Source organism: Sorex fumeus, unplaced genomic scaffold (assembly GCF_029834395.1).
Source record: "Sorex fumeus unplaced genomic scaffold, SorFum_2.1 ptg000125l, whole genome shotgun sequence".
Classification (NCBI taxonomy): Eukaryota; Metazoa; Chordata; class Mammalia; order Eulipotyphla; family Soricidae; genus Sorex; species Sorex fumeus.
In genome coordinates, this window is record NW_026606182.1 from 3,226,554 (window position 1) to 3,253,500 (window position 26,947).

The 26,947-nt window shown below is 63.7% G+C and overlaps 1 protein-coding gene across 1 annotated transcript; it reads right to left on the bottom strand.

Annotated features, from left to right (window-relative positions):
- Nucleotides 1–525: 525 nt before the first annotated feature.
- Nucleotides 526–19,384, bottom strand: PDGFB (platelet derived growth factor subunit B). Its single transcript, XM_056137396.1, has 7 exons — nt 18,886–19,384; nt 11,261–11,357; nt 8,886–8,975; nt 8,350–8,555; nt 6,734–6,878; nt 1,442–1,596; nt 526–853 (listed from the first exon to the last, which is right to left on the bottom strand). The coding sequence occupies exons 1-6, from the start codon at nt 18,940–18,942 to the stop codon at nt 1,469–1,471; spliced, it is 723 nt and encodes a 240-aa protein (XP_055993371.1). The 5' UTR covers nt 18,943–19,384; the 3' UTR covers nt 526–853; nt 1,442–1,468.
- Between the last annotated feature and the right edge of the window lie 7,563 nt (nt 19,385–26,947).

Consider the following 26,947-nt stretch of genomic DNA (forward strand, 5'->3'; position numbering starts at 1 on the left):
GTGCCCCACGCAGCCTCACAGGGCCAGTTCTGGGGACCGGACTGGGCGCAGGTAGGGCCCTGCCGCTCTGAACCTGGGTCTTCTGCCCACGGGAGTAGTGGCCGGGGTTGCTGGGGGCCTCGGGAAAGGGTGCTCCCCGGGGTAGGGCAGTCTGGAGGGCCTGGTGAGAGGGAGAAGCAGGGTGGAGGTAGAGAGATGAGGCGGGGCGGGCAGGGGCAGCAGGGGTGCAGGAGGCGGAGGACGCCCAAAACCCACCAACATCCACCTCCGAGAGCAGACGTCCCCTCCGACCCCCAAGGGCGCTGGGCCGCCTGGCGCTCTGGCCACGCGTGCCCGGAGGCGTCCGCGCTTGTGAGATTTCATATGTATGAGAGGAAGGGCAGGTGCCGCTGTGAGCAGACGTGATGGGGGCGGGGTGGCTGGGCCAGGGCCGGCGGGAGTGGGGGTCTCTCCAGTCTGTGCTCCCCCAACCCACATGCCCACAGTCCCAGAAGTACATGGTCCCCTGGGCTTTCCGGGGTTGTTCTGGGTCCCAGAGGTCCTGGGGCCACCTGCTGAAGAAGGAAGTCCCTCTCCCGGCGTCACCCCGTCCATCTCTTGACACAGAGGCCGGAGTCAGGGCAGGAGGCCAGCAGTGCAGTCCAGGGCCTTCGTTTCCTTGAGGTTCCGGGCGAGATGCTGGAGGCAGCCGAAGGGAGACTCACTGGCAGAGGGGATGGGCAGGCGCGTGGAGGGATGGGGGAAGCACCATTGGCCGTCCGAATCAGGCATCGAGACAGACGGACGAGGGGGACAATATTATCACTCCAAGGACCCCATGGGGGCGATACAGCAAATACCATATTAAATAACCCTGTAGGCCAAAGCAGAGGGACACAGTGGGTCAGAGATGGGCCTGGGGCTCCAGTCCCCCCACCCAGGTGCTCATCCTACCCAGGGGCTGGGTTCTGGGTGGACCAGCTGTCCCTGATCTGCAGAATTCAGGGATTTGATTTAGACCAGCTTCCCGTGACTTTTGTCTGCAGAGCACAGGGATCTGGTAGATCAGTTGTCCCTGATACACAGAATTCAGGACGTGGTAGACCAGTTGTCCCTGATATACAGCCTTTAAGATCTGGTAGACCAGTTGTCCCTGTTACACAGCATTCAGGATCTGGTAGACCAGTTGTCCCTGATCTCCCATGATGCTCAGACTTCTTCCATTCTTTTAGTGTAATCTGGCATCCACTTGGACGTGGGTCTCCCAAAGGACCCCCCTCTCACACACACACACACACCAACCTGCACAGTGGGAAATATCAAAGGGTGGAAGGCCAAGGTTCCAGGTCTGAAAATTGTATTGGGGAAACGCCTCTGCCTCAGTCCCTTCCACAGCCCACACCACAGTGTTTGAGCTAGGAAATGCAAAGTCCGGTCATGGGGTCCCTCACCCAGTCCTCACCTGCCCGCACTCTCCCCGCAGATGTCCCTAGGCTCCGAGGGTCTCCTTCAGTGCCTTCTTGTCATCATGCGTGTGCTTGAACTTCCGGTGCTTCCCCTTGGGGGGCCGGCGGACACGCACGGTCCGAATGGCCACCCGCATCTGGGGCATCTTAGCTGCTCGAGAGAAAGGAGGGATGTGTCAGAAGACAGAACAGCACTGGACGGGGTGTCCCCCATCTCCCCCGCCCACCGTGAGCCTCCTTGGAGGAGGGCAGGGGCAGGAGGGAGTATGGGGCCAGACCTCCTGGGTTCAAATCCCACCTCATCTGCTCAGCAGCAGTATGTGCCCTAGGGATAATAATGGAACTGCTCTGTGCCTCAGTTTCCTCCTCTGTGGAATGACAGGGGATGAGACTGTCCACCTCCTAGGATTGCTGGGAGGAATGATTGGAGGTGGGATGGGCACAGCGGGTAAGGGGCTTGAATCTGACCTTGGCACCACAGATGGTCTCCTGAGCATCACCAGGAGTGATTCTTGAGCACAGGGTCAGGAGTAAGGTCTGAGCCATGCCCAGAGTGGCCCCCAAGTCCAAATAAATCATAAACAACAGGGAACTGGCAAACACAGGAGGAGAAGAACTAGTCCTGGCTACGGGTTCTTGTCCATCACCCCCCGGCATGTCCCTATTGTCATGGACCCCTTGAGCCTGACCCATTGATGGGTCTGGGAGCCAGGAAGCGGCAGGGAAGTGGGGTGAGGTTGACTTCATGCAGGAACCTGAAGGCCCAGCCAGCCCCTCCATGGTACTCTGGGAAATCTGCACTCTCTACATAAGAAGTCTGGCTACTGGGCATAAGGCGAGGCCCAGGGGACAGACCATCACTACCCCAGAACAGCAGAACTGTCCCGCTGGGTCTTGTCAACTCATGGACCCCAGACAGACGCTCTAAGGACTGTGGTCCCGCAAGATGACCCTTCACAAGTGAGGGCAAGCCCCCAGCATGCATTTCAGTAGGTTCACGGAAAAGAACACAGTTTCTCGGAGCTATAAGGAAATGAGTCACTGCACCACAAAAGGAGGGGAAGGGGCTGGGAATGTCAGTGAGGAGTGACAGAAGCTGGCCACGAAGGTGACACACAGTGGAGCCCCAACTCCATGAGCATTCCAGAAAAGCCACAAAATTAGGCAGTGACACTATCAATGGTTGCCCGGTGGTGCTCAGGGATCACTCCTGGCAGTGCCCAGGGGCCCTATGTGGCTCTGGTGACTACACTGGGGTCAGCCACAGGCTAGGCCAAGGCAAGTCCCTCAGCTACTGCACTCTCTCCCCGGCCCCCTGGCAAGATTTGCAAAAGCTGTTTTCGAGTTGGAGCCACACCCGGCGATGCTCAGGGCTTCCTCCTGGCTCTGTGCTCAGGAATCAGAAGGAAGCTGTGTCGGTCACGTGCAAGGCAAGCACCCTCCCCTCTGGCCTGTCGCTCGGGCCCCCGCTGTCATCGCGGAAGCCTCTTGGTTCCCGGTAAAGGATCAGCTGCTTGAATCTCCGATTTGCTTTCTTTTTTTTTTGCTCTTTTGGGTCACACCCGGCAATGCTCAGGGGTTACTCCTGGCTTTGCACTCAGGAATGACTCCTGGCGGTGCTCAGGGGACCATATGGGATGCTGGGAATCGAACCTGGATTGGCCGTGTGCAAGGCAAATGCCCTCCCCACTGTGCTATTGCTCCAGCCCCCTCCCATTTGCTTTTCTCCTGACCTGACCCCTCGTGAGGGGTACCTAGACCACGCAGCCCTCCTGAGACTCAGTGATCTCCCCCTAGGGGGTAGGGGGCTGCAGGTGCTGAGCCGGAAGCACCCAACGTCCTCCATGAACGTGGGGCCTGTCCCGGGTCTGGTCCTCCTGGACCTAGGGTCCATTCTGGGCACCCCCCCCTGCCCCGGGTTTGCTGGGTGCTCTGGGCAGATCACTCAACCTCTCTGTGCTCCGGCTTGCACATCTAAATAGCCAGGGCAACAGGTGCCATGGCCTCCCTGGGACATGGAGGCAACTCAGGGAAAGAGGCAGAAACCCTGGGCGAGAGCTTCCCCGGCACAGGGCAATGTTCCCTACTCAGGTCTGTCTTCACAGCACGAACAAATGCCTTCATTTAACACAGGAGGAAACCAAGGCAGGGAGTGGAAGCCAGGGTTGAGCCTTGAGTCCACACGGGTACTCGCACAGCCGTGAACACCTGGTGCCCGTGAGCCTGGGTTGGAGACAGAGCTGATGCCTCCCATCCTCCTGGGCTCCAGTGCCAAGGGGCCGCCTCTTCCAGGGAGCCCTCTGAGATTCTCCCGGCTCTTTGGGGCCAACACCTGCCCTCCCACTCCCCGACACAGCCCCCTGGAGACGGGCGCCCATGTAGGAACTCGAATGGGCAGACCCCAGGGAGAGAGTGGGCTATGAGCAGCACAGCCCAGCACAGAGAGAAGGGGATGGACGAGACACAAGCCTGAGAGATCTGGTGCTGGCCACCACCTCCCAGAGGCCACACCACAAGCCTTCTCCAACCCAGGGACGTGAGCACTGCACAGCAGAGCCAACATGCTGCTATGACCACGGAAGCCTGGCACATGTTTGTCACTCGAAAATGCCTCCTGGGGCCTCCTAAATGAAGCCAGCATTTCCAAGAACCTCACTTGATTTTTATTTTATTATTACTGGGGGCAGGGGGTAGACCATGCCTGGTGGTGCTCAGGGGACCATACGGGATACGGAGAATCAAACACGGTTGACATATGCAAGCACCTTCAACCTGGACAGACAGATCTCTCTGGCCCCGAGAACCCTACTTTATTGATTTAGTTTAGTTTAGTTTAGTTTAGGCCACACCCAGCAATGCTCAGGGCTTACTCCTGGCTCTGAGCTCAGGAATTACTCCTGGTGGTGCTAGGGGGACCATATGGGATGCCCGGGATCAAACCTGGGTTGGCCGCATGCAAGGCAAACGCCCTCCCCACTGTACTATCGCTCCAGCCCCTAGAACTCCATTTTATTTATTTTTTATTTTGGTTTTGGGACCACACCTGGTGATGCTCAGGGGACCATATGGGGTGCTGGGGATTGAACCCAGGTTGACTGCATGCAAGGCTACCCTCTGTCCCACTGTCCCTAGGACCCCATTTGAAACCTAAAGAACATCATTTTGTTTTGTTTTGTTTTTTCCACTGACAAAACCAGTCTCCACACTGACTTGAGTCACTGACAATGTCTGAAGCTTCAGATTGAAGCTGGGAGCATCTCAGCCTTCCCAGGGAACCCAGTGTGTCTGCTCAGACTTGGGGATAGACGAAGAGGTGAACACGGCCCCGAAAGACCGACACCCCAAAGCCTCAGCCTCTGCAAAACAGAACTAGCCCAGGGGCGACTGTCTGACCTCACTGTGGGGGATTCACATTCAGGCCAGAGGAGGCAGGACACGGGCCAATGAAGCCACTGTGCAACCTCCAGTGAGTTCCTTAACCTCTCTGCTCCAGCAGCCCTGCAGGTAACACCCAAGGACACGTGGGCAAGCCTCTGGCTTAAACTCAGACATGTAGAACCTTTAAGGCCGTAAATGCGTCAGGATCTCCAAAGATCAGCTCTTCCCTGCCGGCCTGGCGTGGGACCCTGAGGAAGGTGTGAGTCTGTCTGGACCACCCCTATTTGGTGGACAGGGATGAGGGGGTCTCCTTTTAACTGTTTAAGGGAAATTACACTTGCAGATTGTGAATTCAAGAAGTGAAAGGTTGGAAGCGGGGCCGGAGCCATAGCACAGCGGGAAGGGCGTTTGCCTTGCAGGTGGCCAACCCTGGTTCTATTCCCAGCATCCCATAGGATCCCCCAAGCACCACCAGGAGTAATTCCTAAGTGCATGAGCCAGGAGTCACCCCGTGCGTTGCCGGGTGTGACCCCCCCAAAAAAAAAAGAAAAGGAAAAAGAAAGGCCAGAAGCAATTCCCAGGAGCACAGGAGGGACCACTGGCCGAGTGCAGACTCCGCATGAGGGGGGCTGGTCCCTAGAACTGCACTTGGGAGCGACTCCCAGCACAGAGCAGTAGGAAGTTGTTCCTGAGAGCCACTGGGTGTGGCCCCCAAGCCAAACCAAAAGACAAAAGATGGCCCCGGTCCCTCGCATCCAACAGTGCTCGGGATGGACCCCATCTGTCACAGCTGCCTGCCTTCAACCGTGTACCTCCGAGCGATGGGAACTCCTCATCTCACAGCAGGTGACTCCTCCCTGGACCACTGACTCATCATTAAGTTTCGTCTCCCGGAGCTAAAATCTCTCTCCAGTGGCCTCCACCTAGGGGGCCTGATGCTTATCTGCAGGTGCTGAGGAGAGTTTGATTCCTCAGGCCCTGGACAAACATCTGAGGACAAAGGACAAGGGGCTTTCTCATGCCTAGGCCCTGACTTCCCTAACCATTTCACACCCTCATCCAACAATGCAGGGTCGGGGGTGACCGGCCGGGATGGTGGCTTCTCTATTTGTTTTTGTTTTTTGTTTTTTGTTTTTGTTTTTTTGCTTTTTGGGTCACACTTGGCTATGCATAGGGGTTACTCCTGGCTCTGCACTCAGGAGTCACTCCTGGCGGTGCTCAGGGGACCATATGGGATCCTGAGAACCGAACCCGGATTGGCCGCATGCAAGGCAAACGCCCTACTGGCTTTTTGTTTTGTTTTGTTTTTTCTTTTTGGGTCACACCCAGCCGATGCTCAGGGGTTCCTCCTGGCTCTGCACTCAGGAATCACTCCTGGCGGTGCTTGGGGGACCCTATGGGATACAGGGAATCAACCCGGGTTGGCCACATGCAAGGCAAATGCCCTCCCCGCTGTGCTATTGCTCCAGCCCCATGGCGGCTTCTCTGAACTAGGTAATCAGGGAAGGCCCGCAGGAGGAGGTGACAGCTGAGCTAAGCGCTCTCAACGGAGAAAGCACCTTCTCCTCTTTGAAGAGCGAGGAGGGCGAATTTCACACAGGCCGGCACGGGCCCAGGCCCTGTGGCAGAAATTCACTCCCGTGTTCCACAAGGTCAGCTTCTGTGTGAGGGGACAGCTGTTGGCAGAGCGGGGTCGGGAGTTGGCACAAAGTCCAGAGTGCAATCTCGGCACGTAGGAGGCCCGGGGTTCAACCCCTGAGCAGCCAGGCCCTGAGACGGGACTCTCTCCCCACATGTGGTCTCGCTTAGGGAGGGAACTGGAGCCCGTCACTGAGGCGGGGACACGGGGAGCCAGGCCACTCTCCCCCTGAGAGGCGGAGCCAGCAGCCCCCGCGGCCAGTGGTCCCTACCTCGCTGCTCCTGGGAAGTCTTGGACCCTCGGGCCACGGCCCCCGCAGCCACCACCGTCTCGCACTTGCACGCCAGGTGGTCCTCCAGCGTCACCGTGACCTTCTTGAAGCTGGGCTTCTTCCGCACGATCTCGATTTTGTTCACCTGGAGGACGGAAGCATAGATGCCCCTGCAGGGACCCAACGGGACGCACCCCCGCCAGCCCCATCGCACCCTACCCCCAGTGGCTCTTTCCTCGAAAGCCCAGCTCAGAAGCTGCCGGGGCAGACACTCGTGTGCAGACAATGTCAGGGCCTCGCCCTCTGCCCTTCTCTCCTCCTCGCTTTTCCATCAAAACAAGCCCTCCCGACCTGGCTCTAACTCGGCCGCACCCCGGCCCCCCCCAGAGAGGGAGAAAGGCATTTCCGGGCGGGGCCGGTGTCCTCATTCCCCGAGTGGCAGCCAAGGCCGGGGCCGGGGCAGAGGCGGAGGCTGGGATGCTCGTCTGGAAGGAAGTGGGGGGGAGGCTTGATCCGGGGGGAGGCGGGAAGGGGTGGTCAGCTGTCCACTGTCCCTCTGTCGAGCTGGACGCGTGGGGGACAGGAGATCCCATGGCCGTGGGTGGCTGACGGCAGTGACACCTGGCCCAGGCCAGGCGCAGAGAGAGGCCAAGAGCAAAGGCCCTGGGAGCCCGGGAGGGGGGTGGGGGGAGGGGCGGCAGGGTCAGCACAGCAGCAAGAAGAGAGCTGGGGCTGGAGTCACGGCACAACAGAGGAAGGGGCTCCATCCCCGGCACCCCAAAGGTTCCCTGGGGCCTCACCAAGCAGTGGTCCCTGAGCACAGAGCCAGGAGTAAGCCCCGAGCATCGCCAGGTGTGGCCCCCAAACCAGGTCGAAACAAAACAAAATGTCCCTGAGTCAGAGGAATCGAGGGCTACACAGTTGATTGTGCGGTCACCTGTGGCCACTCCCACCGCACCTGCCCAATTAAGGATGCGTTAGACACCCTAAAGGAAAGAGAGAGCAAAAGGGAATGCCCTGCCACAGAGGCAGGGTGGGGTGGGGGTGGGTGGGAGGGCTACTGGGATCATTGGTGGTGGAGAATGGGCACTGGTGGAGGGGCGGGTACTCGATCATTGTATAATTGAAACCCAAGCATGAAAGTTTGTAAGTCTACAACTATACCTCGTGGTGTTTCACTAGTTAAAAAAAAAAAATTGAAAATAAATAAAGATGCATTAGACCTTGGGCACCCGAGCTCTGTCTGTGGAGTAAATCTGGGTGCCTCCCATCCAGGAGAGCTTGGTGGGGAGAGAACTTAGTCCTGCAAAGGGGTGACGGGCCCTTGGGCCCCCGCTCTTACCCTCAGCCCCGCCCCTAGGATCCTTTGGTCCCGCCCCCAAGGCCCTTCAGCCCCGCCCCATTCTTCAGCCCCGCCCCCAAGGCCCTTTGGCCCCGCCCCAAAGCCCTTCAGCCCTGCATTCTCCAGGGCCCTTCGGCCCCGCCCCTGCCCTTAGCCCCGCCCCGGGGCATTTGGTCCCGCCCTCAGCCCCGCCCCCAGGGCCTTCGCCCCGCCCCCCAGCATTGCGGCAGGTTGTGTGGTTCCTCGCCCGCCCGTCTGGGCCCCCCACACGTACCTTCACGTGCCGCAGCTGCACCCGCGTGGCCCGGCACTGCACGTTGCGGCTGTTGCAGCAGCCCGAGCAGCGCTGCACCTCCACGCACGGCGGCCACACCAGGAAGTTGGCGTTGGTGCGGTCGATGAGGCCGCGGGAGATCTCGAACACCTCGGTGCGGGTCTTGCACTCGGCGATCACCGCGGGCTCGGCGGCGGGGGAGCTATCTGGAAGTGGGAGGAGCCCCGTCAGAAACAGGCCCCCCAGAGGGTCCCCCAAGCCCACCCAGGAGTGACCCGAGTGCAGAGCCAGGAGTAAGCCCTGAGCACAGCTGGGTGTGGCCCCCACCCAAGAAACTAGGGCTCGCCATCTCCCGAGTGCAGGGGTGGGGTGAGAGGGCATTTCTAAGCTCTCTTTAGGGACAGACGGAATGTGTGCCGGGGCGGGGAAGGGGGGTACAATGACTCAACCCTTCCACGGAGCGGATTTAAAGAGGCGGCAGATTCTGAGTTTATGCCTGGAAGCTTCGTGCCCCCCCCCACGAACCCCAACCTTACCTAGACTTCTTCTTCCTCGGGATAAGCTCTCCAGCTCGTCTTCTGAATGCGTCCGGGTCAAATTCAGATCCAACTCGGCCCCATCTTCATCTGCGCGGAACCGGAAACGCATGAGCACTGCCAGCCCACATTTAGGGGGGCAGGTGGGGGGGATGTCTTGCCCCCCTCCCTGGCACCCCCTCCTGAAGTCCCCCCTTCCAGCTCCCTGCAGACACCGGCCTCCGAGCTCTGAAGAGGGGTCCCCCAAGCCAACACCAGGGAGTGCTGGGGTCCTGACTTGCCTCCCCCATGCCCCTGCCCCCGCCCCCCCAGGATCCTTGGGCTCCCGCCCTCACTCTTGGGCCCCATTTTTGGACAGAACCCATGGCCATGGAGTTAAAAATAACCCTTCCCCTTTGCTCCTGTCAGGAACCCTCCTCGGCCTCCAGACCCGGGCGAGGGCCCGGAGCGCCAAGGCCGGCTTCCAGTGCCCTCCACCCGCGTTCCCACAGGAAGCTCAGAGCACAGAAATTCCCAGAATCCCCACAGGGGCCCGGCGTGCCCTGGACACGGCCCCTCCGGAGTCCCTGACAATGGCCTGGTTGGGCGGGAGGCAGTGAGGGCGGGGATGGGTGGGGGGAGAGGGGGGCTGAGAAAGGGGTGGGGTCTCCTCAGGCTTGATCCGTTGCTGCTCCCCATCTCTGGACTGATATAGGGGGTCCCTGCTAGTGTAGGGGTCAGCGGGGCCCACCAGGGCCATGTCCAGCAGTGCCAAGGCGGGCCAGGCCACGGATGTGCTGGGGACAGAAATCAGGGTCCCCCGCTTCCTAGGCGTGCACCCCATCCCCTGAGCTGTCTCCCCAGATCCCCTCTGGCCATGTCTGTGTCCACTGAGTCTGGTCAAGGAAGTGGCCTGCGGGTCTGTACCACCGCTGCTCATCACAGACAGACGCTCTTCCCAGACTGGCTGCCCGGAAGCAGCCGCCTGTTGCTGCTGTGTTTGTTGACCATGTTCTGGGGGCCACACTCAGTAGTGCTCAGGGCCGACTCCTGGCTCTGCACTCAGGGATCACTCCTGGCTCGGGGGATCACTCCCTAAAGGGTGTCGGGGATCGAACCGGGATTAGGCTGTGTGCAAGGCCAGCGCCCTCCCCGCCTAACTGTGGTCCAGCCCCACATGCAGGATTCTGAACTCCATGGCGGATCCTGGGTCGACCTCTGAGGGCCAGGACGCCGGCGCAGAGGCTGTTTGTGGTCAGAGAGCTGCTCTCCTCCTGCCGATGACCAGGTCCACTCACTGGAGTGAGGGGGACCAAGACTCCCCCTCTGGAGCGGCCGGTCCCCAGCACTGGAGCCTTTCTGTCTAGTCTAGTGCGTGCGTCCGTCTGTCCATCTGGCTGCCTGTCCCCTTGACCCTTTCCCGTCCCCTGCCGCCTCTGGAATGTCCCTGGTGAGGAGGAGATGGAGGGACAGATGAGCTTTGTGGAAAGGTTAAGTTGATTAGGAAAAAAATAGCCCCGCAGTGGCCGCCTCGAAACAGGCCGGCTATTGAAAAGCCCGATCCGACCCCCAGCCGGGGTGGGGGGCAGCCCCAGGGAGGGGGCGTGGGCCCTGGAAAGAAACGGGCGGCAAAGGCTAAATTTGGAAGGTGCCCCATTGTGTGGGCCAGGGCTGGCCCGTGGGGCATGGGGTGGGTGGGGGTGTGGGAGACGGCGGGTGGAGGGGGGGGCAGCGAACAATAGGTGGGCCCAGCTGGGGCCTCCCCCGCCTACGTCCCCAGCACCCCCCCCTTCCCAGTACCCCCACATAGGCAGGAGCGTTTGAAAGGGCCCGGGAATGCTTTTGAGAGGGAGCCAGGGGCCCGACGGGAGAGGAAACAAAGGCAGGAAGTGCTGTCCCTGTAGATAGCGGTCTGAGCACCGTTACAAAGTGACAGAGACAGGACCCCAGGGAAAGGGGCTGGGGGGGTGCGACCTGGACTCCAGGAGCAGGCCAGAGGTTAGAATAGAATGGAATTCGCTCTGAAGACAGCGTTTATAAATACATTGGCGACCCAGCCCGCCAGCCCCGCCACGTGTGTGCCACTGAGCACGTGCCCACTGGCTGGGCCCCGGCTTGGGCACGGGCAGGGTGGCCGCTGGCCCGGCCCGGGTGTCCCTGGGAGACCTCACGGGCCCAGCCCCCCGGCCAGGGCGCCAGGACGTGGCTCGCCTGCCTCCTCCCAGAGCTGGACCCACCCCAGGGGACCGTCCTCCCTCTCGGCACCCCACCAAGCCCGGGCCGTGCCAGCCTCTATCCACCTGCCCGGGGGCGGCGGGGGCAGATGGCATTGCTGGCTCTTCCCCGGGCCCAGGGAGGCGGAGGGGAGGCAGGAGGGCGGGGGACGGTCCAATTACCTGTAGAGTCTCCGTACAGCAGACGCCGCAGGTCCGTGAAGGAGCGGATGGAGGGGTCACTCAGCATCTCATAGAGCTCCTCAGGAATGGGGTCCCCCTGCCAGGCAGACACGAGCGGGGCGTGAGCACCCCCAGCCAGGGCCTCCCCACTCACATTCCCGCCCGTGAAAAGTTCCCACCACGCCCCTTGGCCACAGGCAAAGGGCCAGCCTCACCCCAAAGGGAACCCCGGCTGGACCACCTCGCGAGTGTCCGCCCGCCTCCCTTGGCATGTCCAGGGGCCGCGGGCTCCCACTCCGATTTCTGGTCGTTTCTCTTCCACCCCTGACAGCCTGTAGCGGCCAGCGTGGTTCAAGGGCAGCTACACGGCTTTGTCTGACCCCCACAGCCCAAGCCGCGCCAGGCCTTGGGTCAGTGCCCCAGCGGGTGGTCTCGGAGGCCCCGGCCTGGGCAGGGGTGCAGGGGCTCCTCAGATGCGCTGCCGGGAAACCGGAAAGACGACCCAGCCCCGAGCCGCCAAGCCCTATTTTTAGAGCCCCTCTGGCCTGGCACCAGAGACACTTGAAACTTAATAAGCACTTTACCAGGCCCCACTCGGAGCCCGGCTTCCTCCAGGGAAGCCACAGGTCCTGCAATGACACGGGGGTGGCCCGAGAGGAGGTCACGGCCACACGTGTCCTGCAGGGTCTGGAGACCCAGAGGGCTGCTACCGGAGGGCCCGAGAGGCCAAGAAGCACGATCCAGACAGTGACGCCTCGGAGCAGAGGACCCAGCAGGTGCTACCGCCCAGACTCACACATGCAGACACGCATGCAGACTCACACACACACACACACACACACACACGCAACCCGCATGCAGACTCACGCAGACATGCATGCAGACTCACATATGCAAACATGTATGCAGACTCACACACGCAATCATGCATGCAGACTCACAGACAGGCATGCACAGACTCACACATGCAAACATGCATGCACAGACTCACATATGCTAACATGCATGTAGACTCACACACGCAAGCACATATGCAGATACACATACAAACATGCGTGCACGAACTCACAGATGCAGACATGCATGCACAGGGCTCCAGTACACACAGACACACACACACGCAGACATGCATGCACAGACATGCACACATGGGCACCAGCAAACAGAAACACACACGCATACAGACACGAGTATGCACAAACTTGCACACGCACAGTCACAGACACGCACGCACACGGGTCCCAGCACTCACAGACATGCACCATGGGCGCCGGCATACACAGACGCACATGTGCTTGGGTCCCAGCACACACAAAGACTCACATGCACACACAAGGGCCCCAGCACACGCGCAGACATGAACCATGGGCATGAGCCCACACCAACACGCCTTCCTGGGGCGGCAGCAGCACCACTGATGCCCGTGTCCACGGGCACAAAGACCCCCATGGGAACATGCATGCAAGAAGCAGCGCACGCAGAGGATCCCAGAAGGCCCCTCCCGCAGGGCCGTGCCTCAGTTTCCCCGGGTTGGATGGGGAGATCCCTGTTCAGGCCACACCAAGGACCAGAGTTCCGAGACGCTGGGCAGGGACTGACCTGGGGGGAGCTGAGTGACCTCCTGAGCGGCCTGGCCAGGGCCCCGGGGGGCTCACGGGTCGGGTCCACCCCGCCTCCCCAAGGCAATTTTCTCTGGGGGTGTGGGAAGAGCTCCTCTAGGTAACGTGTCGAGGTCCCCGGGTCCCGGGGGCGCAGGGGGCACTTCTGAATAGATCCCCGAACACCCTCCGCGTCGCTTCTTCCTGTCATCATGGAGTCCGAGAGCTGAGGGGCTCCCAGAGGAACAGTGGGGGGCACAGCAGGAAGTAGGGCCAGGGCTCCCCCACAGGGCTGTCCGTCTCCCGTCGCAGAGTCCAGGGTGGCTAATGTGAGGAAGCGCTCCCCCTCCCAGGAGAGACCCCAGGCCTCAGGAGGGCTCCAGTCTGGACCTACGGCCCAGCACACCAATGGAGGAAGAGGGACACTGCAGGCCAGGGAAGGCCAGCCACATCCGGCCACCCACCACCGGGACCTTGGGCTGCGCACTGCTGCTCTCCGACACAGTCTCCAGGGGGTTGGGACCCTCACATCTGCTAGTTGCCTGCTAGGGCAGGAGGAATAGCAGCAGAGGAAAAGGGAACTGGGGGTGCCCAGCATGGCCGCTGTGGACAGCCCCCCTCTCTACAGCATCACTGTGGGCTGGGAGCGCCAGGTTTGGTCCCTGCCACCGCATGTTCCACCCCCCAATATGAATGACCCCCGAACTGGGGTGACCGCACGTCCCCCTTTCCCCGGGAGTCGGGCCTGAAGGCCAAGTACCAATCAGGGGCAAGCCTGACAGTGGGCAGACCCCCACCAGGCCACAGGGGCTGCCCGGGGCCCAGCCTCCGAGGCCAAAGTTTAGCATCTCCATTCCAGAACCTTCTCAGGAGGGAGTGGACGCGAGCCAAATGCACAAGGAAAGTCCTTTTCCCTGGATTCTCTCAGCTGCTCCTACGAGACCACCGAGGACAGCCCTCTTCTCTCACGCCCCAAGCAAACAACTGTCCCCCAAAAGCTCACAGTAACTGGGGGGGTGGGGTCCTGAGTTAGGGTGGGCTCCAGGGAACGTACCAGAACAGTCCTGAGCCCCCTGCATCCAGGGCTAACACCACAGTGACTTTTTTTTTTTTTCTTTTTGGGTCACACCTGGTGATGCTCAGGGGTTACTCCTGGCTCTGCACTCAGGAATTACTCCTGGCGGTGCTCAGGAGACCCTATGGGATGCTGGGAATCGAACCCGGGTCGGCCGTGTGCAAGGCAAACGCCCTACCCGCTGAACTATCACGCCAGCCCCCCACAGCGACCTCTTTCTTTTCTTTTTGCCTTTTTTTTTTTTTGGAGGGGTGGGGAGGGTCACACCCAGGGATGCTCAGGGGTTTCTCTTGGCTCTGCACTCAGGAATTACTCCTGGCGGTGCTCGGGGGACCACATGGGATGCCGGGGATTGAACCCGGGTCGGCCGCGTACAAGGCAAAGGCCCTACCTACTGTGCTATCCCTCTGACCCCCCTCCCCCATGACCTTGCTGCAGGGCTGACTCAGGGAGGCCCTGACACTGCCCGTGAGTGGGCGCTGGCGGCAGCGGGCCGGCCAGTCTGCTCAGAGGGTCACTGGCCCTCACCCTCCGCTGCTCTGCCTTCTGCCATGTGTTCTCGGCCCAGGTGCCCCCCGGGGTCCTGCTGGGCACAGACAGAGGCCGCAGGGACCCCCATGATGTGTGCTGACACGGCCCTGAGGCACTGGGCCCCATACCCAGCAGGCGAGATGCCCCTTCTGCATCCCTGCCAGCAGGCTGGGAAATCCCTCCTGGGGTCCACCGAGGTCTGTCTGAACCACTCCTTCCACAGTGCTCCTGGGGGGAAAGGGGGCAGGGGAACACAGGGCCACACCGCAGGAAAGTGAAGAGGATGAGAAAGTGGGGTGCACCGTATGCTCCCCGCACCCCTGCCTAGCCCTGCACACCCGTGCTGGTTGGTTGGGGGGGGTGCTTCAGGTCTGAGAAGAACACTAGGGGTGCCCGCGCTCTCCTGGTGCAGGACGTGGGGAGCAGCCCCCAACAGGTTCTAGAAGCCCCTTCGGCGGGGCAGCGTCCCCAGGACGGGGGGTGAGGAGGGCTGGGCTGGCGTGGAGGCGGCCCCAGACCTCAGGCCAGGGGTTCCTTGCAGGGCCAGGGCGTGGCGAGCAGGAGCTGAGGTGTAGCCAAAGCAAACAGCCCTACCCCCCACGGCAGCTGCAGAGGGTGGGAAGGGCACCTCTGGGCCAGGTGAGCTACCTGCTCCCCGCCAGACTGGCAGATCAAAGGGGCTGGCCCCCACCCTCCCCGGGGCCCCCTCCTCCTCCCCCGCGCATGCGCACCCCTCCCCACACATACGCACACATACACACACACTCCCAGCACCCAGGGGCGTTGCCTGGCGCTGGCAGAGAGGCTGACGAGGCCTGCCTGGAGACTCAGGCCTGATTTCGATTCGATGCCACAGTCAAGTCCGCTGAAGAAGCGACCACAGACACATTAGGCCCCGCCGTACTCACCAAGCATTTCCCTTGGGACCCTCCCACTCCCCCCACCCACGCTCACCCAGCACCATCCCCTACACCCCCCACACACACACACGATACACGCGCGCGTGCTCACGCACACACATGCACACACACATGCACACACACGCATGCACATGCACACACATCCACGTGTGCACACACACGCACACACACACATGCACATGCCCACACACAGAAAAATGGTGAAGCCAGGACCCCCCCCCCACCGCCAGCCTCCCAATACACCCCCAAATCCCAGCCTGGAGTGGAGAGGGGGGATTCTGCCTGGGGTTAGGGGACCTTGGAGCCAACCCGAGCTACTATTTTAGGTGGTGGAAGCTGGGGCCCAGCTCCAGAGCCAAGAATCTTGGCAGTTTTCTGATTTCCTTCTGCTCTTTTCCTTGTTTCTTCCCCCTCTGTGCAATCGGGCTCTTCAAGTTCCCCAGATGGGGCAAAGAAAAGCAGACTTGTTTCTCAAGCTGTGGGGTGGGGGGGGGGGGGGGCTTCGAAGAGGAAGCTGTGGGCCTGCCCGAGGGCCACAGCTGCCCGCATGGGGATGAAGGAGCCTGTCTGCCTGTTTATAAAGCGCTTAGCAAGCGCTCGGACAGACGGGGCCAGGTCCGGCCCCGTCCCGCCAGGATTCACCGTCCTATCCAGAAATATTTACAGTGGAGCCGCCACGGGAGACGGCCGGGCCCAAGGGACCAAGACAAAAGCTGGCCAAGAGGCTCACACGCTGATGGGGAGAAGCAGATAAGAAACAACAGAACAAACCCGAAAATGAAGAGTTGCTCTAAGAAGGACATTTCAGCAGGGGCAAGGAAAGACCTAGAATCCTTGGGTGCCTGGCCACTGCCGTCTTACCAATCTTGCTGAATCTCACCCCCCACACACACACACATACACACACACTGCTGTTCCTCCAACAGCTCCGAATTCCGTTTGCCTATAACCTTGCACATATACCCCGCAGAGCTGGAAGGTTCTAGCAAGTCCATCCCCTGACACCAGAGGCTGTCAGTAAACCTTTGCAAAAGGTGCAAAACCACCCTCCTCTCCCCGCCCCCTCCCTGCCCCGGCCGCATCCACACACACTCCAGGGTGCTGAGGCCAGAGACAGTCCAATGACTGTGGGTGGCCCCCGCCTCCCCCCAAGCCAAGCCAGCTCCCCGGATGGAGAGATGGAACTTCACCAGCGGGTTAGGGGACAGACGTGTGCCCAGTTCAGCCCGGGGGCTGCCTCCCCCAGCCAGGCCTCCTGGAATTGATTGAATGCATGTGCCTTCCCGGTCAAGCCCACATTTTCCAGGTCCTGAGGTTTCCCTACAGAACAGGAAAACTTGGCCGACTGCAGGCGGAGCCCCTCACAATCTGGGATCCTGCAGGCTCTGTGTTTAGGGTGACTAATGGGAAGAGAGGCGCTCTGTGCCACTGCCCAACCCCCAAGCGCACACACACACACCCTGGAGTTGTGGTGCTGATGGAGCTGTGGATGCAAGTGCAGGCCTGGGAAAGCGGGTCCAGCTGTCAGGAGCCCGGAGGACGGACAGACCCGGCAGGAATGGCGCCCTCCCGCCTCCTGCCTTCCTGCTTATTGGTTTCCCAGAAGAGATGCTTTGAAGGGGCCAACGCTCAGGACATCAGAGCGTCCCAATCCGCATCCACGCCAGGAGCGGCCCCAGGGGGTGGTTTAAAAACAAAACCAAAAAAAAAGAAAACAAGAAGGAAAAAAAAAAAACCGGCAAAGCGAGCAGCCCAATCCCAGCCAAGCAGGAAGGGAAAAAGAGCGAGAAAAGGCAAGTGGGGCCGCCGGCAGGAAGCCAGCGGCGCGGAGGGTCCCCCGCGTCCCTGATCAGACCCAGGAAGGAAATGGGGTCGCTGCGGGAGAGGCGACCCACCTGTTGCGCGGGGGTGGGCCCGCCACCCCACCCCACCCCCGCCGCTGCGGAATGTCACCGGGGAGAGGGGGGGCCCCGTGCGTGCCTGGGTGCGTGCGTGGGCGTGCGTGCACGTGTGCTCGGGCTGGGGCGGCGTGTGCGGTGCGCGCGCGTGTGCCCCGCGTGTGCACGGGCGTGGCGGCGGCGGGCGCGCGGCCGGGCCACGGTCGTGCGTGCCCGACGCGCTGCGCACCCGCCCGCCCGCCCGAGCGCAGCATCGCCCTGCGGCCAAGAGCGTGCATGCGTGGGGTGAGTGAGCGAGTCGGGGGGCCGGGCGGGGTGGGCTGCGGAGAGCCTCGGCGGGGAGCGCCGCCGCCGTGCCCGGGCCGCCCTGGCACCGGGCCCAGCCCCCCCACCCCCCCAAGAAGCGAGGCGGCAGCTGGGGCCGGCCGGCGCCCCCCTCCCCAACAGCTGGCCGCGGCCCGGGGGGCTGCGGGCGAAGAAGGGGGTGTCGGGAGGGGCGAATCCCCCAGCCCTCCCGCATCCTCCCTCCCGGGTGCGGGGCCTTGGGCGGGGGGGGGGGCGCGGGGAGGGGGCGTCGGCGGGTGGCCGCGGAAGGGCGGGGCCCCAGGGCAGGAGGCCGGCGGCCCTTGAGGAACCCCGAGAACAAAAGGAGACGGCGACGGCTCCTCCGTGGTCAAAACAACCTGCGCTGGCCACGGCCCAAGGCCCTTCCGAGCCCTTCACCTTAACCCCTTCGCCGCCGCGCCCGCCCGGCCGTGCGTGCGTGCGCCGCCCCGGCCCCGCCCCCTTTCCCACCTGGATTCCGGGTAGACTTGCCAACTCACGGCTACGTGAGGCCGGGAGGGGTGCGGGGACCCGAGCGCTCCCGCAGACGTTTCCCCACCCCCCTCCCCCCGCAGCGGGGCGTTCACGGGCGGGCGGGCGGCGCGCTCCGCACCCGGCGCGGGGGAGAGGGGCGCGTCCGGCCCGGGGCGCGGGCGCAGGTACGGCGGGGCGCGGGCGCACACGGGCCCCGGGGGGGAGGGGGGCCCGGGCTGGGTTGGGGGTGCCGGGTCCCCTCAGCGCCCCCGCCGCGCCGTCCCTGGGCCCGCGAGCCTGCAGCCCCGCTCCCCGGCGTCCCTCCCCAGTCCCACCCGCTGCCACCTCCGCGCCCAGGGTACACGCTGCTTCTGGACGGCGCGCCGGGGCCCCAGATGCCCTGCGTGGGCCCGAGGGCGCGCGCCGCCACCCAGACTGGGGGGGAAGGGGAAAGGGGGGGACACAGAGCCGACCCCGAGGACCGCGGTGGCCGCCACCGGGCCGCGAGCCCGCGCCTCCCCGGAACGCCGGGTGCCGGGCAGACCCCGAAGTGGGCTCGGAGGGCCCCGTCGGCGCCACCCGACTCCCGCTGACCCCCACCCGGGGAAATAAGGACCCTCGGGCCCCTAAGGTGCACCGCTGCGCACCCCCTCCCCGGCGCCGCGAGCCAGCCGCCGCCGCTGTCCCCTCCCCGACCTCACGCCCCGGCCCGGGGAGGTCACCCCGCGCCCGCCGCCGGGCCCACCCGGCGGCGGGGGTCCAAAGTTCCCGGCAGGGAGAGGAGGGGGCGGCCGTCGTAACTCACCTCGGCGCTGACCAGGTAGCAGCAGAGCGACAGGAAGAGCGCCCAGCCCCGATTCATGCCGACTCCGGGCCCGGCCCCGCGGGGCCCCGGACGCGTGGACCGAGCGCGCCGCCCCCGCGGCCAGGGTGGGGGGCGGGGGCTGGAGTCGGGGCGCGGGGTGGGGGGAGGTGGGCTCGGCGCGGGGCTGCGGCGATCAGGCGCTCGGGCCGCTGCAGCCGCCGGCGCGGCTCACCCGCATGGCCCCGGGCGCCGCCGCCCCCGGCCCCGGCTCCGTCGTGGGGGAGGGCCTGGGCGCCGCGCCGGGGTCCGAGGCCGCTACCTGGGCGGATCCCGGGCCCGCGTGAGCATCCACGGCCGGGGGGCTGCGTCGCGCGAGCCCGCCGAGGCGTCTAGCCGTGTGGGGGCGCCCCGGGGACTCCAACCTCGGGGAGGGGAGCGCGCGGCAGCCGGCGGTTCCCTCCCGGGCTCCGGGCTCCGGGCGTGCTCCGGTGCCCGCGGGCTCAGCGCGGCTGCCACATCGTCCGCAGCGGCCCCCCCGCCGCCGGCCGCCGAGTCGGAACGCGCCGAGCGCCGGGAGCCTCCCAGCCAGAGTCTGGCCCCCAAAAACTTTTCCAAAGTTGTCTCCGCCGGGGTGGGCCCGGGTCCCCCGGGGGCGGCTCGCGGGAGCCCGGGCCGGGCGGGGGGCGGCGGCGGCCGGGGCGAGCGCGCGAGCGTGTGCGCTCGGGGCGCGGGGCCCGGACGGCGGACAGGTGGACGCGGCGCGCGTCCGTCGGTCGGGCTGGCCGCTCTGGGCGTCCTCTGCGGCGGCGGCGGCTTCCTCTTTGCAACGAGGCTGGAGGGTGGGCTCGCCCCACCACCACCACCTTTTTTTTTTTTTTTTTGCGCGCCGCGCGTGAGTCTGTGTGTGCGCCAAAGAGCTCGCGCTCCGGAGGATGAAGGATGGGCGCTGGCGGCCGGCGGGGAGCCCTCGGGGAAAGCGGCGGCGGGGGAGGCTGCTCCCCGCGGCAGAAGTTGCCACCCTTTCAGCGGTTCCAGCCCTTTATAAAGGAGCAGGGAGAGTGCGCAGGTGGGTGGAGACATTCGCTTTTCTGGCCGAGACAACCGGGAGGGAGCGGGGCGGGCGAGCTGGGAGCCGGGGAGGGCCCGGGGTGGGGGGGAGGGGAGGGGAGGGGGAGGGCGGGGCGCCCGGGGTCTCGCCCAGCCCCGCGGCCCTGCTGTCCAAGAATCGGAGCCCCGAGAGGGGGAAATGTTGCGGGGCAGCCCGCGGCCCCACCCCCCCGGCGAGGCCGTGGCCTGGTTTCTGGCCCACGTGGTGGGGGGGGGATGCGGCCCGGCCAAGGAAGGGCCCGGCACCTCCGGGACAGCTGGGACTGGCCTGGAGGTGAAGGTCTCCGGGGGTGCCGCAGGCTCAGAGCTGCCGGCCCGCCGCCCCCCTCCCCAGGCAGGTGGGGTGAGGGGTAAATCTTCACTCCCGAAAGGACAGGAAGCCCCCAGCCCCCAGGTGAGCCCCCAGATGCGGCTGGCGGGTCCACACCCCGCCCCACCCCCCACTCTGAGCTGACCGCCTTGCCTTACGCTGCTGCGGGGAGTTGGCTGGAATGGGATTCGTGGAACTGCAAAGTCTCGCAGACCCCCACAATGCTGCAGTATCCGCAGGCGGCCATCTCGTCCCTCAACCCCCCCACTCCTGTCCTGTCCTGTTTACTACTCAGCCCCCCCAACCCCAGGTGGGAGCGCCTCTCCTAGCAGGCACACAGTTAATGCCTCCCCTGTGCCTGCACTGGCTCCCCCCCTCCTGTGTCCTGACGGTCACACGATCACACTCCGAGTCACACGCGTGCCCAGCACCCACCCCGGGGACCCGCAGACTTGCTGCATAGCAGCCGACTCCCCGGCTGTGCCCTCCGGGCCCCTGGCATCCAAGCATGTCGCTCTGGAGTGCCAGCCTGCCCTGAGCACGCACCCAGCCACCGCCACAGACACACCCCGTCTCTTCCTGAACCGTCTCCTTAGAGAGAGGAAAGGTGGCACGGAGGCCCCCAGGAAAACCCTCCGCACAAAAGACACCCCCCTTCCACCATCCCCGCCCACAACCACCAACCGCTGTCCCAGGACCCGGAACCAGGCCGGGCACTTCCCAGCGTCTGCAGGAAGGATCATGATTGTAATCTATTTTTTGGCCAGCGCAGGGGGTCCAACCCCGGGCCTCACACATGCACAGTGAGCACTGTACAGCCGAGTCACCTCTTCAGCAACGTGACTCGGTGAGACAGAGTGCATGTCTCATGCGCGAGACCCCGGTAGGGATCCCTGAAAAAAATGAAAGGTGTCTGTAATAAATATATATCATGATGCATACCTTCCATACTAGGTGTCCTGGGTTCATCAGCTGATACACTGTTGCTCCTTGTGGGACCTGGGTACACAGGGAAGGACTTCTGCCGGCCTCTTTCAGGGCCTGGGGACTCAGCAGAGAGCTGGATGCAGACGCTTCCCTCATGGCCATGACTGTCCAGGACCAGATCAATCAGCAGATGGACAGGCAGGGAGTGGGGGGGGGGGGGGGGGGCGGGGGGGAGAAACGCACAGACAAAATCCTGATCCATCACACTCACAAGGGGGCGGGGGGGGGAGGGGAGCCGAGCTTGACCTTCACCTGAGTCACCCCAGCTCTGTCTGTGGCATCACACGGCTCGATTCTTCCCTGAGTAGGGCCAGAGAGCGGACGGGGGCGGGAAGGCACCCGGCTGACCCAGGTCCCATCCCCAGCATCGAGTACCACGTCCCCCGGGCCCGGCCAGGAGTGGTCCCTGATGCAGAGCCAGGAGTGAGCCCTTGGCAGTTCTGGGAGCAGCCCCAAACCAAAACAGCACTGCCCGGTGACCTCTGTGGGCAGCGGCTGTCCCCTGGACACAATCATCTCTCCGCCGTTCCCCTGAGCTGTTCCCTCCTCTCTGGCCAAGGGGGAAACTGAGGTGTGGCTCGAAGCATAGGGTCAGCTGGGAGGGCGCTTGCCTGGCCTGTGGCTGACCTGGGTTCGACCACCCCGCCCCCAGCAACTCCTGTGGGCCTCCAAGCACGGCCAGGAGCGATCCGAGCACAGAGCCAGGAGTAAGTACCCCCCATGCCCCCCCCCCGCCACTGGGTGTGGCCCCAAAGCCCGACAGAAAGGTAAAGCACATACCTTCCAGGCGTGAAACGTGGGTTCGATCCCCCCCACCCCACATACACACACACCACACAAAAATGGGAGGTGTCCAGTCCCGGAAGGTGGCTCCGAGGCTCGGAGTATCTGCTCTGCGTGTGGGAGCCCCAAGTCCATCGCGGGCCTTGTGTGGCCTCCAGAGCACCGAGAAAAGGGTGGAGCCCAGAGTGGCCGCCTGTGCGAGGGGGCGGAGAGGCGGGATTGCAGAGCCCAGGGCCAGCGCTGTCTGCCGGCAGGGACCAGGATGCGCCGGGCGCTGGGCATCTGCGGGTGTCCCAAATGGCATTGATGGAGCAGCCTCAAGCATGAAGCCAGCCTGGCATGTGGTGCCCTGCCCACAGAGGAGAACACGCTCCCCTCCGCCCCACCCCTGGGAGCTGCAGTGCCAGGTGGCAGCAGTGACCTGAGTCAAGGAGGGAGGGAGGGAGGGAGGGAGGGAGACCGTGCTCGGGGCCTGAGAGAGCACTGGCCCTGCTGGCCATTCCGCTGGAGTCACAGCCCCCTCCTCCTAAGGAGGACCCCTATTATCCCGCACCTCCCTGTGGGCACCGCAACCGCTGGCCAGCTTGTCCCCGCAAGCACTCAGCGGAGCAGTCACCTCCTCCAGGAAGCCTCCCAGACTTGCTGCCTACCCTGGGTAAAACCACAGCCCGCACCCCGTCCCTGCCTCATGGAATTGCCAGTACCCGGTGCGTCCATCTAGAAGAGCCAGACGGAGCAGCTCTGGGCAGGCACGGGGCTCAGGAGACCAGTCCCCCTCCTCCCTGTTCAACAAATAAATGATTGCAGAGGTAATGAATGAATCATCTTCATGTCCGTCTCTTTCCCCTGAGTCCTGGACACGGGGCAGACACCATCACTCTGCCGATGCTGTCCGAGGGGTGCAGCAGGGGAAAGAGGGGGCTGGTGTCACGCCCCAGCTCTGTCGAAGCCTCAGGGATGCGGGCAGCCCGGGACTCAGGCTTTCCGGGGACCTGGAGAGAGGAGCCTGTGGGCCGGGCACCCCCGTGTCCTCGATCCACACCTTCCAGCCACCAATCTAAGCCCAGTGAGAACAAGCGGCCCATGGTGGGGAGAGGGCGCTGCATTTTTTTTTAACCAGTTTACACCCACAGTCTGAACCAAACTCCCTGACGCCCAAGTGAGGTGAGCGGCTTCGGCCTAGGAAGCCGTTGATCTCTGTCCCCGGGATCCTCGTGGGACCCTCTAGGCCACGGGACAGAAACACCGTCACTTTGTTCCACCATCACTTCTAGACAGGCGGGGACAAGTGCCCGATCACCCAGCGCCCGGCTATACCTGTCCCTGAAGGGTCTTTTCCTGGTTCGAGGGGAGTAGGAGTGTAGCCCCAGAGAGGGGACCCTAAGAGCACCCCTCACCCGTGGTTGCCCCCACCATGCCCCTTCCACCAGGTGTCTGCCCCACTGCACCCCAGAACCACCCAGGGGGGAACTCGAAGCCAACCTGCAGACCCACTTCTGAGATGCGGACCTGGAGGCTCCGGGCGGGCAGGCCTGGGTAGACGTCGCCCCCTCCAAGACAGCCCGGGCTCAGGGACCCCACCACCACCACCCCTGGGCCAAGCTCAAGCCTTACCAAGCCTCCCTGGTTCCTCATGGGTGGAAGGATGCAAGGGTGGGCGACAGATATCCCCCCCGGGAGGCCCCTCTGAGCACAGGTTCTTCATGCGTGTCGGACGGCTCAGTGACCACCCCACCGCGGGGGGTCATTGCACATGGTCAAGATCATCGCCCACACGCCAGCCCCTGACAGGGTGACAGGGACTGCGTCTGGGCAGGCCTCGGGGAGGGGGTGTGTTTGGGGACCCAGGCACACTCGGGAGGTGTCTTCACGGGCTGCACCTGGGCCTGGCCCAGCCGGGGCTGTTGCGCGTCCTGGCAGACGAAAGGGCGGGAAACGCACTGTTTGTTTCTCGGTCCTGCTGGGGCATTTTTAGCTCGTCCAGGGACCAGACGAGGAAGAGGATGTTTGGACTCTACCTGCTCGGAGGCCGGCGGCTGCACGGGGGGCAAAGGCCTGGAATGCGGGACCCGCCGGAGCTAAGCCCAGCCGGGATCTGTTGCTCCCTGTCTGGGGCCTGCTGACCTTCCAGAACCTTCTCTCTGGGCCGAGCGGCAGCAGGTGTAACTGAACAGCCCGGAAGGGGCCTGCTGAGTTCTCAGCCCTGTCCCAGGGCCCGTAGGAGCTGGTTCCCGTTCCTACCCGGGGAGGAGGAGGGGGGGCGTAGAATAAGGTCGTGCCAGGGTTGGAGGCACGGAGTGAGCCAGGGCTGTGTGGCACGGAGTGAGCCCTGCGAGCTTGGGGTCCTTTGCACCCCCGGAAGGAGGAGGCCGAATACGGGGGACTGTGTGGTTGGGGGAGTGGAGCAGAGGTCCCTGCCGCCACCTCCGGAGGTAGTACCAAGGCTCCTGGGAGGAGCACTTGGGGCCTGGAGCCAGCCTCGATGGGGTCCGTTTCTCGCCAGCTTTCCATGGGAAGGGGCTTGGGACCCCTGGACGTGACAGGACAGAGGGGGGCTGGGGGAGCCCCCAAAACTGATGTGCCAGAGACTTCCACGTACAAGGCCCCGAGTGCCGTCCCCAAGAACCCCGGGGGGCGGCTCTGATGACCCCCAGTCCGGCAGCGGCCCCACCCCCACCCCCAGGAGACCCCACCCTGCGGATCAAAGGGCCGGATGCTGTCACAAACGTCGCTCTGCTCTTGAACAAGACTGTTCCCTGGGCCTGCAGCGGCTGAGTCCTTGGGGTGAGTGACCTCAGGCGGGCTGTGGGCACGCCCGTTCTGGATGGCAGAAACCAAGTTCGGGGTCGGCTTGGCCAGGTCAGGGGCGAGAGAGGATGGTCCAGGTCCAAGGGCAGCTGCCTGGACCATCCCAGCATCCTGCATAGACGAGCGCCCCTGCATCTGCCTCTGGACCCACGTCCACCCCCACAGGGTGGCAGCGTCCTGGTCCTCTCCAGGGGGAGCGCCGTGCTCCGCCCACTCTGGGAGACAGAAAGGAAATTGCCCCCCTGCCCCGGTGCTCTGCCTCGACTTACCCCTGGCTCCATCCCCACTGGGAGAGGGTCTGGCAGACAGGGGGATGGGAGAAAACCTATCTCTCTGGGCTGTCCCAGGTCACACACTGCAAGTCAGGGCCAGCAATGGGGTGACCCGTGGTTCTCCCTCCCGACTCCAGGGAGTGCCCCTGAGGAGGGAGGGACCCCGGAGCACACTGGTGTGTGCAGGGGAGAGAAGAGGCAAGGGGTGGGGGGCCACAGCCCACAGCTCTGCTCCCCCTAGCCCCCGACCACCCCCCTGCCCCCTGCTCCCCCTGGAGCTATTCCAGAGCCCCAGGGACTGCGTCCTGACACTTGACAGAGTGTCCTTCTCAGCAGGGCTCCTGGCTCCAAGAGGGATGCCGACGGGGTGGGGAGAGGGCGGTAAGAGGCACGGGGGGGGGGGGGGCTGTGTGTTCATTGTCCTGGGGACGCGCAGAGCCCCCAGTTTCCTCTGTGAGGAGTGGGGAGCCCCGTTTGCCCACCCCGTTTGCCACACCCCTTTTGGGGGTGTCAAGGCGCAGGCAGAATCTTTTTTATTTTTTGGCTTTTTGGGTCCCCCCAGCGATGCTCAGGGGTCCCTCCTGGCTCTGCACTCAGGAAATCACTCCTGGCGGTGCTCAGGGGACCCTATGGGATGCCGGGGTTTGAACATGGGTTGGCCACCTGCAAGGCAAATGCCCTCTCGGCTGTGTGCTTCGGTCCCCACAGGCAGAGTTGGACTCGTGCTCCTCCCCCCCTGACACAGCTGTGTGGAGTAGGGGTCACTGCCTGCTCCCCTGCTGACCCGGGCTCCTGAGGCTGCACCCTCTGACCTGCTGGTTCCTGTCCAGCAGCATTTTCAGACGTGTCCCAGGAAACTTGTCACGTGAGGGCAGGCCCCCGACTCAGTGAGCTAAGGGAGGCTAGGAGGGCTAGGTTCGAGGCCCCCCAGAGCTGCATGGCCCCCCAAACACAGGGATGGAGGGCCCTGAGCCTAGCTGGGTGTGACCTGAGACCCACAGAGCAGATCTAAGGGGTGAAACACGGACACTTCCCAGGCGAGAGGACCAGCCCGCCGCAGGGTCCGAGCCAAGCCCCGCTGGGAGGGCGCTGGCCCTGCACGCGGCCCACCCACGCTCCTTCCCTGGCACTGCATAGGGACCCTCGAGCCCTGCTAGGAGTGATCCCTGAGCACTGAGCCAGGAGTCAGCCCCACAAGGTGCGCAAGCACCAAGATAACAACAGTATCAGAAACGACTCCATCCCAAACCCCTCAACGGCGGGAGAATAGGGTTTGTCCTGTGCACTCCGTGGAGGAGCCTGCCATGGTCACGTGACTCCTTAGGGGGGGCCTGGGCACCTGTGCTCCGCCTCCCAGGACCCCCTCGTCCACAGACTGGGGTCCGGCACAGCCCACCAGTGGGGTCCACATGTGGGTGTGGGAACACCGTTTGTCCTCACGGGACGCTGGGGGCAGCGTGGCCAGCTCCCTTCTCTGTTCCTGAGGGCTTACGGGCACGTGCAGACTGGCTGGGAGTCTAGAAAGGTCTAGAAAGGCCGGGAGTGCTAGCGAGCACCCTGGGCAGTGCTCCCGGGTCAGCAAGTCAAAGGACAGCAAAGGACTCGCCCCTGCAGCGGCCCTGGGTGACCCCTGGGGCTCTCCCCTCCTCAGGGGCACCTCACCCCACCCCACATCCCAGCCGAGCGGCAGTGGGGGAGGGACCCCGCCTTCTGGATGGTTCTGGAAGATGGTGGAGGATGGAGCAAGCAGGGCTGGGTCCCACGTCCCCTCTGTTTTATAGAAAGTCCCCACCCT

What these genes read in the sequence shown, in the direction of transcription:
- PDGFB (XM_056137396.1), bottom strand. Translation starts at nt 18,942, where the DNA reads ATGAATCGGGGCTGGGCGCTCTTCCTGTCGCTCTGCTGCTACCTGGTC. An exon ending in GCTACCTGGTCAGCGCCGAG is followed by an intron (nt 11,358 to 18,885) that starts GTGAGTTACGAC and finishes TCTGCCTGGCAG; the next exon opens with GGGGACCCCATTCCTGAGGA. An exon ending in CCGAGGAAGAAGAAGTCTAG is followed by an intron (nt 8,556 to 8,885) that starts GTAAGGTTGGGG and finishes TCCCACTTCCAG; the next exon opens with ATAGCTCCCCCGCCGCCGAG.